Here is an 18,588-nt window from a genome sequence, read left to right as displayed (position 1 = left end):
ACCATGGAGCAGTACAGCACAGATACAGGACCTTCAGCCTTCTGGAACTTCACCAGTGGCTAACAATGAAGCAACTATCTCCACAATTTCTTCTCTAGCTTCCCACAAAGTGTGAGGATGCACACAATACAGTCCTGGGGATTTATTCACCTTAATACTCTGAAAGGCTGCAAACTCTTCCTCACTGGTAGCATAAATGTTCTCCAAAGTATCTCCATCAGTTTTCTTTGTATCTAAAGCATCCACAACTTTCTTCTCAATAAACACTGAAGAGAAATATTGAATGAAATTCCCACCTATCTCCTGCAGTTCAAGGCATAGACAGCCCTGCTGATGTCCAAAGGGGCCTACTCTTTCCCTTGCCACCCTTTACTCTTTCTCTTTCTATAGGACCTCTTCGGATTTTCCTGAACTTTACCTGCTAGATTCACCTCGTACTCTCTTTCCCTCTTAAGTGTATTCTTAATCTTTTTATGGTCATTAAGGGATTCACTAGCCCCCTGACCTCCTAAATCCAGTGTACGTTTCCTACCTTTTCTTGGCCAGAATACTCACTATCCCTCGCCAGCCAAAGTCTCTTAAACTTGCTAGGTTTACCCTTCACCCTAATAGGAATATGCTGCCCTGGGCTTATCCAGTCAATTTAGACCATGAGATCATAAGACATAGGAGCAGAATTACACCATTAGGGCCATTAAGTCTGCTCTGCTATTCCATACTGACTGAGTTATTATCCCTCTCAACCCCATCCTGCTGCCTTCTACCCATATCTTTTCTCGCCCTTACTAATCAAGAACCTATCAACCTCTGCTTTAAATATGCCCAGTGACTTGGTCTCCACAGCCATCTGCAGCAATTAATTCCACAAATTCACCACCCTCTGGCTCAAGAAGTTCTTCGTCATCTCTGTTCTAAGGGGTGCCCATCTATTCTGAGGCTGTGCCTTCTGGTACGAGACTCACCTACTATAGGAAACATTCTGTCCACATCCAATGTATCTAGGCCTTTCAAAATTCAATGGATTTCATTGAGATTTCCCCCCTCATTCTTCTAAACACCAGCAAGCAGAGGGTTAACCCTTTCATTCCTGGAATCATTTTTGTAAACCTCCTGTGGACTCTCTCCAATGCCAGAATACTTTCTCTTAGATACAGGGACCAAACCTGCTCGCGATACACCGTGTGGTCTGACCAATGCCGTTATAAAACCTTAGAATTTTATCCTTGCTTTTATATTCTGGTCATCTTGAAATAAACACTAACATTACATTTGCTTCCCCCGACTCAAACTGCAAGATAACCTTTAGGGAATCCTGCACGAGGACTCCCAGGTCCCTTTGTGCCTCTGATTTCTGAATTTCTCTCCCCAGGTAGGAAATAGTCTTTGTCTTTATTACTTCTACCAAAGTGCATAGCCATACACTTCCCTACACTATATTCCATCTGCCACTTCTTTACCCATTCTCCTAATCTGTATAAATCCTTCTGCAGACTCCCTTGCTTCCTCAACACCTCTCATCGTATCACCTGCAATCATGGCCACAAAGCCATCAATTCCATCATCCAAATCATTGACATATAACGTGATATGAAGCAGTCCCAGTGCCAATCCCAACCCCTGCAGAACACCAATAGTTACCATCAGCCAACCAGCAAAGGCCCCCTTTATTCCCACTCCTTGCCTCCTGTCAGCCAATTTTCTGTCTATCTTTCCTGTAACACGATGGACTCTTGTTTAGGAGCCTCATGTGCAGCACCGTGTCAAAGGCCTCCTGAAAATCCAAGTAAACAACATCCATTGACTCTCCTGCCCATTACTCCCTCAAAAAATTTCAACAGGCAAGATCTTCCCTTAAGGAAAGCACTCTGATGTGCCTCCAAGTACCCCAAAACCTCATCCTTTATACAGTAATGGACTCCAAGATGTTCCCAACCACTGAAGTCAGGCGAACTGGCCTATAATTTCCTTTCTTTTGCCTCCTTCCGTTTTAAAGAGTGGAGTGATATTTGAAGTTTTCCAGTCGTCCAGAACCAATCCAGAATCTAGTTACTCTGGAAAGATCATTACTAAAGCTTCCACAATCTCTTCGGCTACCTCTTTCAGAACTCTAGGGTGTCGTCCATCTGGTCCAGGTGACTTTCAGACCTTTCAGCAAAATACTTATTTAATTCAATTACCATTTCTTTGTCCCCTATTACTACCTCTCCAGCATCATTTTCCAGTGGTCCAATATTCACTATTGCCTCTCTTTTACAACTCATTTATTTGGAAAAACGTTGGGTATCCTCTTTGATACTATTGGCTAGCTTAACTTCATATTTCACCTTTCTCTCTTTATTGCATTTTAGTTGCTTCTCAACCATAAGCTCCCAACTGTGATCTTCTTCCAGCCACAACTCCGTGATATCCACAACGTCATACCTGGCAACCTCTAACAGCGTTACAAAGCCACCTACTTTATTCTGTATACTGCATGCATTCAAATTCATTTCTGCTAGATTCTGCCCAATTCCCCCAAAATTAGCCCTTCCCCAGTTTAGGACCCTAAATGGTGGACCTGTTCTCTCCTTTTCCATCATATTTTGAACTAGTAGAATCATGTGTCTACTAGTCAGAGTGTTCCCTGACTGCCACTTCAGTTACCTGCCCTGTCTCATTCCTCAGGAGAAGGTCCAGTATTGAATCTTCCCAAGTAAGCCCCTGATATACTGACTCAGGAGACTTTCCTAGACACACTTCATAAATTCCAACCTATCCAGACCCTTAACAATACCGGGAAAATTAAAATCTCCCACTATTACAACCCTGTTGTTTTTGTGACTATGAACGATTTCTCTACACACCTGCTCCTCAAGTTCCCACTGACTATTGGGAGCGGGTTCTATAATACAGCCGCACTAGAGTGACCTTCCCCTTCTTGTTTCAAGTTCTATCCACGTTGCCTCGTGGGATGATTCCCAAGAATGTGATCTAAGTGCTACTGTTACATGTTCCTTTATCAGGAAGGCAATACCCCTTCCTTGCTTACCTGTTTCTCTGTCATGCCTGTAGCATCTATATACTGGAACACTGAGCTGCCAGTCCTGTCCCTCTGCCATGTTTCTGTTAGGGCTATAACATCCCACTCCTCAGAGCCAATCCATGCTCTCAGTTCATCCACCTTACTTCATGCACTGGCTTAACTGAGCAGCACACACAAAATGCTGGAGGAACTCAGCAAGTCAGGCAGCATCTAAGCAGTCAACCTTTTGGGCTGAGACCCTTCATCAGGACTGGAAAGGAAGTGGGAAGAACCCAGAATAAGAAAGGGTGGAAGGGGAAATAGTACAAACTGGCAGGTGATAGGTGAAACCAGGTGAGTTTAACTGACTATTCCTTTTCCTGCCTTTACTGTGGCCCTGGCTATCCAGATTATAAAACTTGTTCTTGCTGGCTACTGCTTTATCCCGTGACTTGTTCTTGCTGAGAGTCCCAGCCACCTGCCAGTCTTAAGTCAACAATGCCCACTTTGGGATCATTACATAATGGAATAAAAACTCAAAGTACTGAACATGTTCTGCCAGTCAGGCAATGTCTTTGGAGGGAGACATGATTAATGTTTCAGGTTGATTGACCCTTCATTGTTTCTGAAACGTTGGGCCAGCTGGTTGTTGCTGCCATTGCAACTAGAAACCTCAGGAAGTCCCATCCCACATGCATGATCAAACATGGATCTTTGGGACTCTGACTAGTTTGAGGTGGGACAGTAAAGCCCAACCCTAATAGGGAATTGTCAGGGTAGGATCTAAGACCCCACTGATTTTTGTTAAATTGTTTTGTCGGCCTCTTAATTAAAATTTTTGGAGTGACGTTTATTTATTTCCAGTTCTTGCATGACTGAATATCAGAGATGTTTAAATGACTAACCCAATTACAACTCGTATTAGCTCCAGCTTTGTTGGCTATCAGTGTTTCAGAACAAGGCACTCTGTGATGCCACAGCCCTTGTTGTCAGACAGAACTCGCCTTTGGACCTGCAGTACAGAGGCCCAGTGTGAGCAATGAGGGACTTCAGTAATATAGGGAGACTGCAGAAGTTGGATTGTTGTTGTAAGAAGACTAATAAGGGCACTCTAAACCATAAACAGTTTTGATTGCGAAAATAAGAAGCTTTTTCCACTTCAGAACTACTACTGAATTTGCTGAAGATTTGAAAGAATAACTAAAGATTCAGGAGTTGATGGCAAGATTCTTTTATGAGGAGCATCACAATGATTTTATTACAATGCCTGAAAGGCTAGGTGATAAAAATTCAATAATAACATTCAAGAAGGACTTGAGTAAGTATTTGATGTATAGAATATTTGACAACTGAGAGAGAGAGAGAGAGAAAAAAAACGAGTGGCGATTAATTGAATACATCCATTTAAAAGGTATCCTGGACATATTGTTCTAAGTGGTGTCTTTCCAAAATTCTATGAATGCCAGTCTATTACAGAGAGTTCCACATTCAAACTACAAATAGTGGGATCTTACATCCGCCCCTGGGAAGTACAGGTGTTGCTGGGTGAGCAATTCCACACAGTGGATATCGGGCCAACAAGATCTGGCCCATAACTTCTGTTTCTCTCTCAACAGCTGCTTCCTGACCTGCTAAGTGTTTTCAGTATTCTGTCTTGTTTCAGGTTTCCAGCAACTTTGGGTTTTTGTTGTCCTGAAGCCGCTGGGCCAATTGCTGCACTATCTAAAGGCCTGGGAAGTGACTGAGGGCAATGAGAGTCAGGGGGAGCAGACATAGATCATCAGACTAAGAAGCTGTTGATGGGAGAAAACTTCTGCTCTGCCCAGTTCTCTATCATGTCATGTAACGTAGAGTCACGTTGCAGAAAGGCATAAGAGCAAAGGGTTCTTGTAGTGGGGTTACCTTACCAATGTTGACTGCGATTTTGTCAGTGCACGGGGCTTAAGTGCGTGAAATTTGTTTAAGTGCCTCCAAGTTTTTTGAGACAATATGTATAGTTCATCCAGCAGCGGGTGTGTACTTATACTTTATTGTCACCAAACAATTGATACTAGAATGTACAATCATCACAGCGATATTTGATTCTGTGCTTCCCACTCCCTGGATTACAAATATTAAATATTAAAAATAGTAAAAATTAGTAAATATTAAACATTTAAATTATAAATCATAAACAGAAAATAGAAAAATGGGAAGTAAGGTAGTGCAAAAAAACTGAGAGGCAGGTCTGGATATTTGGAGGGTACGGCCCAGATCCGGGTCAGGATCCGTTCAGCAGTCTTATCACAGTTGGAAAGAAGCTGTTCCCAAATCTGGCCGTACGAGTCTTCAAGCTCCTGAGCCTTCTCTCGGAGGGGAGAGGGACGAAAAGTGTGTTGGCTGGGTGGGTCGAGACCTTGATTATCCTGGCAGCACTGCTCCGACAGCGTGCGGTGTAAAGTGAGTCCAAGGACGGAAGATTGGTTTGTGTGATGTGCTGCGCTGTGTTCACGATCTTCTGCAGCTTCTTTCGGTCTTGGACAGGACAGCTTCCATACCAGGTTGTGATGCACCCTAGAAGAATGCTTTCTACGGTGCATCTATAAAAATTAGTGAGGGTTTTAGGGGACAGGCCAAATTTCTTTAGTTTTCTCAGGAAGTAAAGGCGCTGGTGGGCCTTCTTGGCAGTGAACTCTGCTTCGTTGGACCAAGTCAGGTGATATTGACCCCAAGGAACTTAAAGCTTTTGACCTGTTCCACTTGCGCACCACTGATGTAAATTGGGTCGTGCGGTCCGCTACTCCTTCTGAAGTCAACAACCAATTCTTTCGTCTTGCTGACGTTGAGGGATAGGTTATTGTCTTCGCACCATGCCACCAGGTTCTTAATTTCCTCTCTGTACTCAAACTCATCATTACCCGAGATACGGCCTACAATTGTTGTGTCATCAGCAAACTTATATATTGAGTTTGATGGAAACTTGACTACACAATCATGGGTGTACAGTGAGTACAGCAGGGGGCTGAGTACACAGCCTTGTGGGGCACCGGTGCTCAGAGTGATTGTAGAGGAGAGCTTGTCCCCTATTTTTACAGCCTGGGTCCTGTCTTTGAGGAAGTTGAAGATCCAGCTGCAGATTTGAGTGCTAAGGCCCAGGTTCAGGAGCTTAAGGATCAGTTTATTTGGAATAATGGTATTAAAGGCAGAGCTGTAGTCAATGAAAAGGAGCCTTACGTATGCGTCTTTATTCTCCAGGTGTTCTAAGGAGAATACTTAACTTTGGGTAATGAAACTGGACAAGAATTGGAGGGGAAGCACTTTGGTAACAGTGCCCATAATTCTCTAAATATTAAAGTCGTCATGGAAAGGAACAAGATTGGCCTTCAAGTTGAAATGCTAAATTTGCAGGAAGGTTGATTTCAATAGGTCAAGAGTGGACCTGGTGAAAGAAGGATTGAGAGTCTCTAAACAAGGGTTCAAGGTCACCATATACTGGTAAAGATGGAAACCAGAGATGGCAAGATTAGGGAATCTTGGATGGTGTAAGATATTAAAGGTTTGATCAGCAAGTAAAAGGAAACAGGTATAGGCAACTGGAATTGAGTGAGTCTTGAGAGAACTTGAGAACAAAATAGGGTTCATGAAATATACTTGGCAGGTAAGGTAAAGTTCAAAGTAAATTTCAAGAAGAGAATCCTAAATAATTCTAAAATATGCATCAAGAGCAAGAGGGAAAGAGTGGGTCCTCATAGGGACCAAAGGAGATATCTATGTGTGAAACCAGGTAATTTGAGAGACTTCTTATCTGTATTCACCAAAGAAAAGGATGTAGAGGACAGTGAGTTCAGGGAGGGGTGTGTTGATTGTGTGGAGCATATCGTTGTTAAAATGGGAGAGATGTTAGATGTATTTGAATGAGATTGATAAATTCCCAGGGCTGGGTGAGGTGTATCCCAGGCTGCTATGGGAAACAAGGCAGGAGATTGCTGGGGCCCTTATGGTGATTTTTGCATCTTCATCAGCAACGGCTGAGTTACCAGAAGTCCTGACGATAACTAATAGTGTTCCTTTATTTAAGAAGGGCAGCAAGGATGAACTATGGGTCCTAACGTAAGTGCTAGTGAAATTATTGGAGAAGATTCTAGGGGACAGTGTTTATGTACATTTGGAAAGATGATCAGGGATAGATGGCATGGCTTCATGTGAGAAAAATCCTAACTCACTCATTTGATTTAATTTTTTTTGGGAGAATGTTGTCTCGAAGGAATTTGTCAAGGTCCTGTGTGGTAGGCTGATCTAGAGGGTTAAGGCATATGGGATCCAAGGTGAACTGGATAATTGGCCTGCTGATAGGAGGCAGAGGGTAGTGGTAGAGGAATGTTTTTCTAATTGGAAGTCTGCGACCAGTGGTGTACCACAGGGATCAGTGCTAAGGCCCATGTTTGTAAAATATATCAATGACTTGAATGTGAAGATAGAAGTGTGATTAATGTTTGCAGATTACACAAAAATTAGTGATGGTGTGGATAAAGAGAAAGGTTGTCTAAAGCTACAGCAGGATGCACATCAGATGGAAAGTTGGATTGAGTGTTGGAATTTAATCTTGACAGGCAAAATTATACACCCGGGAAGGTCAGGACATACACAGGATGCAATTGAAAGCTGATGGACAGAGAGAACTTGGGGATTCAGCCATATTTCCTCAAACTGAAACTCCAGCTGATAGGAGAAGGCAAATGACATACATTTTCATGGTCATAGTCATACTTCATTGATCCTGGGGGAATTGGTTTTCGTTACAGTTGCACCATAAATAATTAAATAGTAATACGTAAATTATCCCAGGAAATAAGTCCATGTCTTCATAAGTCAGAGCAGAGAATGTAAACGTTGGGATATTGCGTTGCAACTTTATAAAACATGAGTTAGACTGCACTTGTATGCATTTCCAGTTCAAGAAGGTAGCAACGCTGGAGAGAGTACAGAACAGATTCATTAGGCTGATGCCTCAGTTGGAGAATGTGAGTTCAGGGGAGAGATTGGAAAGGCTGCGCTTGCTTTTGCTGGAGTGAACAAGACTGAGATGTGGCAAAACAAAAACACAGGGCATACGCTGAAATCTGGAACAACACACAAAAAGCTGGAGGAACTCAGCGGGACCAGACGAATGGTCTCAACCCAAATCATTGACTATCCATTTCCCTCCATCGGTGCTTCCTGAAACTGAGGGTGAGCAAATGGAGCAAAATAATCCAAGAAAAGGCATAGATGGCAAAGATAGTAAGAATCTTTATCTCGTGGCATGTTTATCAGAAACAACGGGGCACAGGTTTAAGCCATGAGGATGGAAGGTTAAAGGATATTTGACCCTAATCCACAAAATATTGAAGCGATGGGCTTTCAATTCCAGAAACTATTAATTTCTTTAGGTCCCAATCTTAAATGAATTTGATGTGATTGGTCAAACCATAAAGCACACCAGAGTAATGAAGGAAAAAGACCCGTCCCCACTGGTACCGGTTACCCCGGTGTCGCACAGCGACAGACCCGTCCCCACCGGTACCGGTTACCCCGGTGTCGCACAGCGACAGACCCATCCCCACTGGTACCGTACTCCAGTGTTATACAGTGACACGTGCATTTGAATGGAACTCCAAAATAAGAATTCTGGAATTATGCTATCTCCAATAGCTCTCAAGAGATAATGGAACAAATGTGTAGACAGATTATGGAAGATGCAGGAATAATTGGTTGTCGTAGTGAGGGACTTTAACTTCCCCTGTATTGATTGGAGCTTCCTTAATACAAGAGGCTAAGATGTTTCTTCAGTGTATCCAAGTGGAGAGTGAAGCTGGAGAAGAGAACGTACTGGACTTGTTTATGAGAGGTGAGCCAGGTGACAGACCTGATAATGGGTGAACATTTTGGGAATAGTGACCATAACTCATTACATTTTAATATAGTTATTAGCAAAGATAAAATCCTATCTTGCCAGAAGGTACTAATTTGGGGAGGGCAAATTACAGCAGAATAAAACAGACAATAAGGGGCTTAGACTGGGAGCAGTAGGTGTCAGATAAATCCATGTTTGACATGTGGTAATTGTTTAAAGACCAGCTGATTAGAGCTCAGAATCGGCAAGTTCCAATTAGGTTTAAGGACAGGGTGGGAAAGTAAGGGAATCTTGGATGACCGAAAATGCTCAAAATTTAGTCAGTAAGGAAAGGGAATCATTGTAAGGTTTAGGAAGTTAAAATCAGACTGGACCCTTGTGAAGAATAAAGAGAGCAGGAAACTATTGTGAGCCCTAATTTGGAGTAAGGCGATTGCAGGAGTACAGAGAAAATTTACGAGGATGTTGCTGGATCGAGAGGACCTGAGTTATAGGGAAAGGTTGAACAGGTTGGGACTTTATTCCCTAGACCGTAGGAGAATGAGGTGCTGTGGTGCTCTATGACTCTTAAGTGCTCAAGCAGGTGATTAGGAAGGCCAAAGGAGTCATGAGATGTCCTTGATGAGCAGGATCAAGGAGAATCCCAAGACATTTTGTACATAATCAGAAAAAGAGGGCCACTGAGGAGATGGTAGGTCTACTCTAGGATAAAGGAAGGAATTTGTGCTTGTGAGTCAGAGCAAGTGGATGAGATACTAAATGAGTATTTACTGAGGAGAAGGATTTGGAGGATAGTGAAGACGGGCATGCTAATGAGTTATGACATTGAGATCAAGGAGGGGGTAGTATTGGGTCTCCTGAAAAAATTAGATGTATAAGTTTCCAGGTATATATTCCAGAATATTAAAAGATGCAAGCATGGAGATTGCTGGATCTTGAAAAGTTCTTTGTGTCCTCACTAGCAACAGGCAAGGTCATGGAGAACTGAAGAATAGCAAATGCTGTGCCTTTGTTCAAGAAGGGAAATCAGGATAATTCACCTAATTATAAGCTAGTGAGCCTCACATCAGTGATAGGGAAACTACTGGAGAGGATACAGAGGGATAGGATTTATGCACATTTGGAAAGGCATGACCTGCTTCGGGACAGTCAGCATGGCTTTGTATGGGGCAGGTCATGCCTTACAAACTTGATCGAGTTTATTGAGGAGGTGACCAAGGAGCTTGATGAGGATAAGGCAGTGGATGTCATCTACATGGACTTTAGTAAGGCATTTGATAAGGTCCCTCGAGGTAGGTTGTTTCAGAGGATAAAGATGCATGGGATCCAGGGTGAATTTGCAAGTTTGGATTTGGAACTGGCTTGTTGCTTGCCTGTGGAAGACAGAGAGCAGGGGTGGAAGGATATTATTCTGTCTAGAGATCCTTGACCGGTGGTGTTCCACAAGGACTGGTGCTGGGATTTCTGTTGTTTCTGATATATATCAATGACATGGATGAAAACCTAGATGGGTGGTTTAGGAAGTTTATCGATGAAACCAAGATTGGTGGAGTTGTGGACAGTGCAAAAGGCTATCAAAGAATACAGCAGGATATAAATCAGTTACAGATATGGGCAGAGAAGTGGCAGATGGAGTTTAATCCAGTCAAGTGTGAGGCATTGCACTTTGCGATGTCAAATGAGAGGAAAAAGTATACATTTAATGGTGAACCCCTTAATATTACTGAGGTACAGAGGGCTCTTGGGGTCAGTCCGTAGTTCACTAAAAGTAGCTATGCAGGTGGTAAACAGAAGAAGTTTTGCAGGTGCTGAAACTCTTGAGCAACATACACAAAGTGCTGGAAAAGCTCATCAGATCAGGCAGCATCTATGGAGGGAATAGCAGTTGACATTTCAGGCTGACACCCTTCATCAGGACTGCAAAGAAAGGGGGAAGAAGCTAGAAAATGAAGGTGGAGGAAGGGAAGTAGTACAAGATGCAGGGTGATAGATGAAACCAGGTGGGTAGGGTGCAGAAGGGGAGATGAATTAAGAAGATGGGTGGAAGAGGTAAGGGGCTGAAGAAGAAGAAATCTGATAGCACAGTGGATCAAGGGAGAAATGGAAGGGGGAGGTGATGGGCAGGGGAGGAGAAGGGATGAGAGGAGAAACAGAATGGGGAATGAATAATGAGAGAACCCGGGGGGGGTGGTTTGCAGGGAGGATTTACCAGGTTAGAGAAATCGATGTTCATACCATCAAGTTGGAGCCTACCCAGAATGAATATAAGGAGTTGCTCCTCCAACCTGTGTGTGGTTGGTGGGGATTCTGAGAATAAGAATAAGGAAGTCACGCTGCAGATGTGAAAAACTTTAGTCAGACTGCACTTGGGGTGTGGTGTGCAGTTCTGGTCACTCCATTACAGGAAGGATGTGGAGACTGGAGAGGATGCTGCCTGGATTAGAGGGTGAGAGCTATAAGGGAATGATGGTGAAACTGGGATTGTCCTCCCTGGAGCATCAGAGACTGAGGGAGGACCTGCCAGAGTTTTTTTTTAAGTTATGAGAGGCACAGATAAGGTAGACAGTCAGATTTTTTCCCCTGTGTGGAAATGTCTTACACCAGAAAGTATGTTTTTAAGGTTAGGGAGGAAATTTAGAGGCAACGTGAGAGACAAGTTTTCTTTTAATGCAGGGAGTGGCGGGTGCTTGTAATGGACTACCGCGGTAGCAGTGGAAGCAAGTAGTTTGGTGAGGTTTACGAGGCTTTTAGATAGACACATGAATACAAAGGGAATGGAGGGATATAGATGATACACAGGAGAGGTATGTTTAGTATAAATTGGCATCAAGATCAGCACAACATCATGGGCCAAAGGGCCTGTCCGGGGCTGTTCTGTTCTGTTATGTGGGTGGAAATCATCTGGTCGTTGCACTGCTCTTTAAGGACACAGTCTGTTATCATACTCCCTGTTGTTTGGTACATTGAATTTGGTCACAGGTGGAAATATTGCATAAGTCGCCGATGTACTTTTCTAAGATCCCAGTGTGTACATGCAGGGACTGGGAATTAGTTACTGTACATAGTTCCTTGGTATTATCAACCTGCACGAGGATCTTACACCAGTCAGTGGCTTGTACGGCAACATGCATGATACCATTTATTTCTTCTCGCACTCTGTGCTGTGGTTGTATTTCTGTGCATGCCTATACGTGGTGTTACATTGTTCTGTGTTTCCTATAGGCAGCTCCAGAGGACAGCAGTAAGTATATGTTGTGCATGCATTCTGAATCGTGAGCTGATTTATCAAAGCTAAACCTGCACTTAGACCCAAATGATCTATTTTCACTGGAAATGCGTAATTCATTCATAGTATCCAGAGATTAATAGTGTTGATGCAGCACACTTTTCAATTACTGTAGAGGAGGTCCGAGATTCTTGCATGCTGTTAATTGATGAGTCACTCCCGATCATTTGATACCTTGCTGACCTAGAATAGAAGTCTTACTTGTTAGATCATTGACTTTATAGATATCTTATGTGGAACTTGCTTGGTGCTTATGTTGTGCCCTGGGTTATAATAAAATGTATCAGCCAATAGCCCTCATCCCCTCATCGTCATTTTCCTGTTAAGTGGCAGACTGGTTTCAAGCAGAACTTCAAGTTTTCTGTCATTGTCTTACTCCTGCACTCCAATTCTTAACAGTAGATCTCATTCGGCCATTACCTCAGCTATAATACCATCGTTCAAGCTGTAAGACAGGGTTCCCAACCTGGGGTCCATGGCATAAAAAAAGTCAGGAACCCCTGCTCTAAGTCCTTCCAAACAAAAGGAAAATGTGTTTTTCACTGTTGTTTATTTCCCCATCTGAGAACAGCTGGGTATGTTTCCTGCGTTACTATAGCTCATCCTAGTGGCCACTCTTTACAGTAGTCAGGAGCAGGAATTTGCCATGATCTGTCTCGTGCCCAATGCAAGGAAACTGAGACGAATCCTTCCTGCTACCACTGCTGCCCTTGCTGCCTGGCAGGGGATCAGCCAACACAACAGGCTTGTGATTGGATCCCAGGCCTATCCTATTCTGTAGCAAATCATAGTTGGCAAATTTCTCATGCTCTGAGTAACAAATTTGGGAGTCCAAATGAAATGTTTGTTGGTGCAGACTTGACATCAAATGACCCTGTAAAAAACAGAAGGGTCTTCTGCCATTGTCTCACACTGACCTCAGACTCTGTCACTTGGACCAATCTTTCATCCACCAAATTACCGGTTTGATTGTTCATTTTGATGTCACCATCCTATTTTATTCAATTTATGGTATTTGAGAAGCTGTGTAGAGGAATGAAAAAAGTCCTCATACAGTGCACCTAAAGTGATGCCAGTGCAGGTCAGTTAGGGAAAATGGAAATGTTCAACATCAGACACCATCTGCCAACCAGACCAAGTTAGAGCAGTGTAAGCTGGAGCAGATAACTTAAAGTGAAATAATATGAACAGCCAACTAATTTATATCCTGTTCTCTCCCTTAGACTGGTTTGGCAACTCCTACGGAACTCTCTCTGCTGAATAATGTGGACAACCACATGTAATCTCATGGTGACCACAAGATGCTGCTATTAGAAGATTAAGTTGAAGCCCTTTCAATGCTGCAGTCATTATGTAGAGCATAGCTAGACTAAAGTCTCTACTTCAAACATGTGGGAACTTGGGGTAGAAAATTTGCTTTTAAGTATTAAGAGCAATCTAAATTGCTCATCAAGTTTTATTGCTGTTAGCAACAACCCATCAGGCATTAATCTAACAGCATTGTCCCTCACAGCCTGACAAACAGTCCAGTACTTAGTAGAGGGACAGGGAACAGTTCACTGTGAAAATGTAATTTTAACTTTCACAATACATTGTTAAGTGTGCATAATACAATTCTGAACTCTTATATGTGGGTTTTGCTGTGTTTAGACAGCTGGACATAGATGAATTTCTGAGATAAATGCTTTTGATGTTATTTTGTGGCCAGGTACAATGTTTGTGCAAGGAACACGAGACACTGTCTACAGCTGGGGTTAATATTCTCACTAATGTGTGATGCTGTGGTGGTCATAGAGCTCCAATGTGACTCTAATTAGTGTTTAGTTCTGTTGTAAATAATTCTTCAAGTATGCTGCAAATAACACTTCCACCCGACTGTTTATCTATCTTCCCCTCATTCTACAAAGTGCCTTTATTTCATTTCCACGTCTCAAGGTTACCAACGAGGCAGTAGGAGTGGAGAAAGTCAATCAGGGGAGATGGTCCAATAGTATTCTAACATTTAAGTGGGCATTAGCTGTTTTAGTTTGGGACAGTCTGCATTAGGACCATAGAGAAATAGAGCACAAAGATTGTTTGGCCCCTTGAGCCTGTTCTGCCATTTAAACCCTTAGCGGCTAATCTGCCACAGAGCTCTCTAAACTTCCCTTTCTCCACATCCCTTAATATTTGCAGTTATAAATAACTTATTAATCTCAAATTCCAAAGCAGCAAGTTCCTGCCGTTGTCTGTAAGGAGTTTGTACATTTCCCTGTGACAGAGTGGGTTTCCTCCAGGTGGTCCAGTTTCCTCCCTCATTCCAAAGATATGCAGGTTAGTAGGTTAATCGGTCACATGGGTACAATTGGGTGGCGCAGGCTCATTGAGCTGGAAGGGCTTGTTGCCGTGCTGTATCTCTAAATTAAAAATTAAATTAACAATTTACCTGACATCAATTGCCATTTCTGGAAGAAATTAACAAACTTTTCATACCTTTTACCTTAGAAATGTTTCTCAACAATTTTAAAAGGTGTGGTCAGGTGTAGTCTCTCCATCTCAAAGCAGTTTCCCACTCAAATTCTGTTAAGTCCAATCAAATTAGACTTCTGAATTCCAAGGGTTAATAACCTGTTGGAGTCCAGGTATTTTTCTGGTGGATCTACACCGTTAGCTTTCCCAAGACCAGCATCTCCTTCCTGAGCTATGGTGCCCAGAACTATTCTCAGCACTTCCAGGTATGCTCATGTCAGGGCTTTGTATGGATGTACAGTAACTTTTATCTCTTTCTGCTCTCCAGCTATGAAGACTGGCATTTCATAAGCCACCTTAATCATTGTTTGTGCTTGTTAACTACATTTTAATGACCTGTGTAGATGGCTCCCTAAGTCTCTGCTTTGCTTTTTTCATCATACTCATTCCTGTCCCTTTCAAGTCCTGACTAGAATGGATCATATTTTCTTTAGAATAGAATATTAGATTTTCTATTTATATTATTTAATTTTGAAATCTAGTCAGTTTATTAATATCTTATATTTAATGCTTCTAGCTATACTGCTTACAGCATTGCTGTATTAGTGTGTCATCAGCAGGCTTGGATGTCTGGATTTTACCCCATCATCTGTCATTAATAAATCTGACAAACTGTTGAGGCCCCCTGTGGGATGTCACTCATCATATCCTGCCTCATTACCGGTCCATTATCCCTCATCAGTTCCAACGGTAGATCTTTAACCTCAAAAATTACTCTGCTTGGCTTGATGAGTTCTTCCACCACTGTCTGTTTTATTTCAGATTTATTTTCTTTTTCAATATTCTGTCTCTCTCTCTCTGCTAATTTCCCAACCAGTTCAGTGTTTAGCTTTCAACTCTGAGCTTCAGCTCCATTTAACAATACTTTGTGAGGGATTTTACCAACTGCTTCTAGAAAACACTGCAAAATAACATCCAGAAATCTGCACTTGTCCACTACTTCAATCACCTCTTTAAAAACAAGGGTTTTGACCTTTTACAAATTCTTTTTTTTATAATATAATTTTTATTGAGTTTTCAAAAAGAATACATGAAAAGATAAAATCTACAAATTCTTGCAGACATTTTAGCGATTGCATCCAGCAATCTCCTCACAATGCTCCAAGAATGCTTTCCTCTGTGTCTCTTTCCATGAGGAGTCCTCAGCAGGGCAAACAGACTTCACAACATCTACTTGGATGTTCAGGATTTCAGTTTCAGTGGCTGAGCATTTTAAATCACCAGCCACAATCAGGGCAATTCTGTGGTCATTTCTCATGTAAAATCCAAGTACCATTTTTAAAGTACACATTTTAGTTATTGTCATCAAGCCTGTGAGTAAGTTAGTAATCTTCACCTGGATTATGTATCCCTGAAGCTTCCTGTATGTGGAATTTCTAAGTACTTGCTCATGGTCACATCCTTCGTGATACAACATTCCTGTGAATAAGACCATAAGATATAGGTGCAGAATTAGGCCATTTGGCCCATCTAGTCTGCTCCACCATTTCATCATGGCTGATCGAATTTTCCTCAGCCCCAATCTCCTGCCTACCTCCCCCACCAGCACCCCACTATCCTTTCATGTCCTGACCAATCAAGAATCTATCAATCTCTGTCTTAAATATCCATAAAGACTTGGCTTCCACAGCTGCCTGTGACAAAGAATTCCACAGATTCACCGCTCTCTGGCTAAAGAAATGCCTCCTCAATTCCATTCTAAAAGGATGTCCCTCTATTCTGAGGCTGTGTCCTCTGGTCTTAGACTCTCGCACCATAGGAAACATCCTTTCCACATCCAGTCTATCAAGGCCTTTCACCATTCGATAGGTTTCAATGAGGTCACCCTCATTCTTCTGAATTCGAGTGAATACAGGCCCGGAGCCATCAAACGCTTTTGATATGACAAGCCATTCAATCCTGGAATCATTTTCATGAACCTCCTTTGAACCCTCTCCAGTTTCAGCACATCCTTTCTAAGATAAGGGGCATAAACCTTCTCACAATACTCCGTGAGGCCTACATCCTTGCTTTTATATTCTAGTCCTCTTGAAATGAATGCTAACATTGCATTTGCCTTCCTCAACACAGACTCAACCTGCAAATGAACCTTTAGGGAATCCTGCACAAGGGCTCCCAAATCCCTTTGCACCTCAGATTTTTGTATTTTCTCTCCATTTTGGAAATAGTCAACCCTTTCATTTCTTCTACCAAAGTGCATGACCGTACATTTGCCAACACTGTATTCCGTCTGACATTTCTTTGCCCATTCTCCTAATCGGTCTAAGTCCTTCTGTACCTTCTCTACTTCCTCAAAACTACCTACCTTTCCAGCTACCTTCATATCATCTGCAAACCTTGCAACAAAGCCAACAATTCCATCATCCAAATCATTGACATATAACGTAAAAAGAATCTGTCCCAACACAGACCCCTGTGGAACACCACTAGTCACCAGCAGCCAGCCAGAAAAGGCTTCCTTTATTCCCACTCTTTGCATCCTGCCAATCAGCCACTGCTTTATCCATACTAGAATATTTCCTGTAATACCATGGGCTCGTAGCTTGTTAAGCAGCCTCATGCGTGGCACCTTGTCAACGGCCTTCTGAAACTCTGAGTACACAACATCAACCGATTCTCCTTTGTCTATCCTGCTTGTTTTCCACCACCACCCCCCCCCGCAAAGAATTCCAACAAATTTGTCAGGCAAGATTTTCCCTTGAGGAAACCATGTTGACTACGGCCTATTTTATCATGTGCCTCCAAGAACGTTGAGACCTCATCCTAAATAATCAACTCCAACATCTTCCCAACCACTGAGGTCAGACTAACTGGCCTATTGTTTCCTTTCTTCTGTCTCTCTCTTCTTGAAGAATGGTATAACATTTACAATTTTCCAGTCTTCCAGAACCATTCTAGAATCTAGTGATTCTTAAAACATCATTACTAATACCTCCACAATCATTTCAGCCACCTCTTTCAGAACTCTGGGGTGTACACCATCTGGTCCAGGTGACTTATCTACCTCCAGGCCTTTCAGTTTCTCAAGAACCTTCTCTCTAGTAATGATAACTTCACACACTTCATGACACCTGACATCTGGAACATCCACCATACTGTTAGTGTCCTCCACCGTGAAGACTGATGCAAAATACTTATTCAATTCGTCCACCATTTCTTTATCCCCCATTACTACCTCTCCAGCATCATTTTCCAGCAGTCCAATATCCACTCTCACCTCTCTTACACTTTATATACCTGAAGAAACTTTTGGTATCTTCTTTAATATTATTGGTTCGCTTACTTTCGTGTTCCATCTTTTCCTCCTTAATGATTTTTTTTAATTGCTTTCTGTTGGTATTTAAAAGCTTCCCAATCCTCTAACTTCCCACTAATTTTTGCTCTGTTACATGCCCTCTCTTTGGCTTTTATATTGGCTTTGACTTTGACTTTTCTTGTTTGCAACAGTTGTGTCATCTTTCCTTCAGAATACTTACTTTTCTTTGGGATGTACATATCCTGTGCCTTCCGAATTGCTTCCAGAAATTTCAGCTATTACTGCTCTGCCATCATCCTTGCCAGTGTTCTTTTCCAATCAATTCTGGCCAAATCCCCTCTCATGCCTCTGTAATTCCCTTTACTCCACTGTAATACTGATACATCTGACCTTCAAAAGCACATAGTTTAGATTAGTGTTCTAGTAGCTGATATTCAGTAACACAAAATACTCATGTTTGACTGTAAGTTGGTGGCAAGTAAGTCAGTCTTTGGGAAGTAGAAGTGCTGCCAGTTCGATTAGCCTTGCCATCTCCTGGCCACATATCTAAATGTGTTCAAAGGTGATCACTTGGTACAGAGATTTGGTAACCATCAGTGTTTACGTCAACTGAAACCGCAGGAACTTAAGGTGGCAACTTCGCCACTGTCAAATAAAACAAAAAA

General features: G+C 42.3%; 1 protein-coding gene across 4 annotated transcripts in view; it reads left to right on the top strand.

Moving 5' to 3' along the window:
* Positions 1-13,676, top strand: part of slc11a2 (solute carrier family 11 member 2) — a 120,403-nt gene extending 106,727 nt beyond the window's left edge. For 3 of the 4 annotated variants that reach the window (XM_063037092.1, XM_063037094.1, XM_063037096.1), the window contains exon 17: positions 13,383-13,675. In XM_063037092.1, coding sequence (XP_062893162.1) covers positions 13,383-13,442 — 60 coding nt within the window. In that variant the 3' untranslated portion in view covers positions 13,443-13,675. Of the gene's footprint in view, positions 1-12,095; positions 12,115-13,382 lie in introns of all 4 variants that reach the window. The other variant, XM_063037093.1, reaches the window with a different exon arrangement.
* The last annotated feature ends 4,912 nt before the right edge of the window (positions 13,677-18,588 follow it).

This window comes from Mobula hypostoma, chromosome X1 (assembly GCF_963921235.1).
Source record: "Mobula hypostoma chromosome X1, sMobHyp1.1, whole genome shotgun sequence".
NCBI classification, from domain to species: domain Eukaryota; kingdom Metazoa; phylum Chordata; class Chondrichthyes; order Myliobatiformes; family Myliobatidae; genus Mobula; species Mobula hypostoma.
The sequence above is the reverse complement of the archived record's forward strand: the minus strand, read 5'-3'. Positions and strand labels throughout refer to the sequence as shown.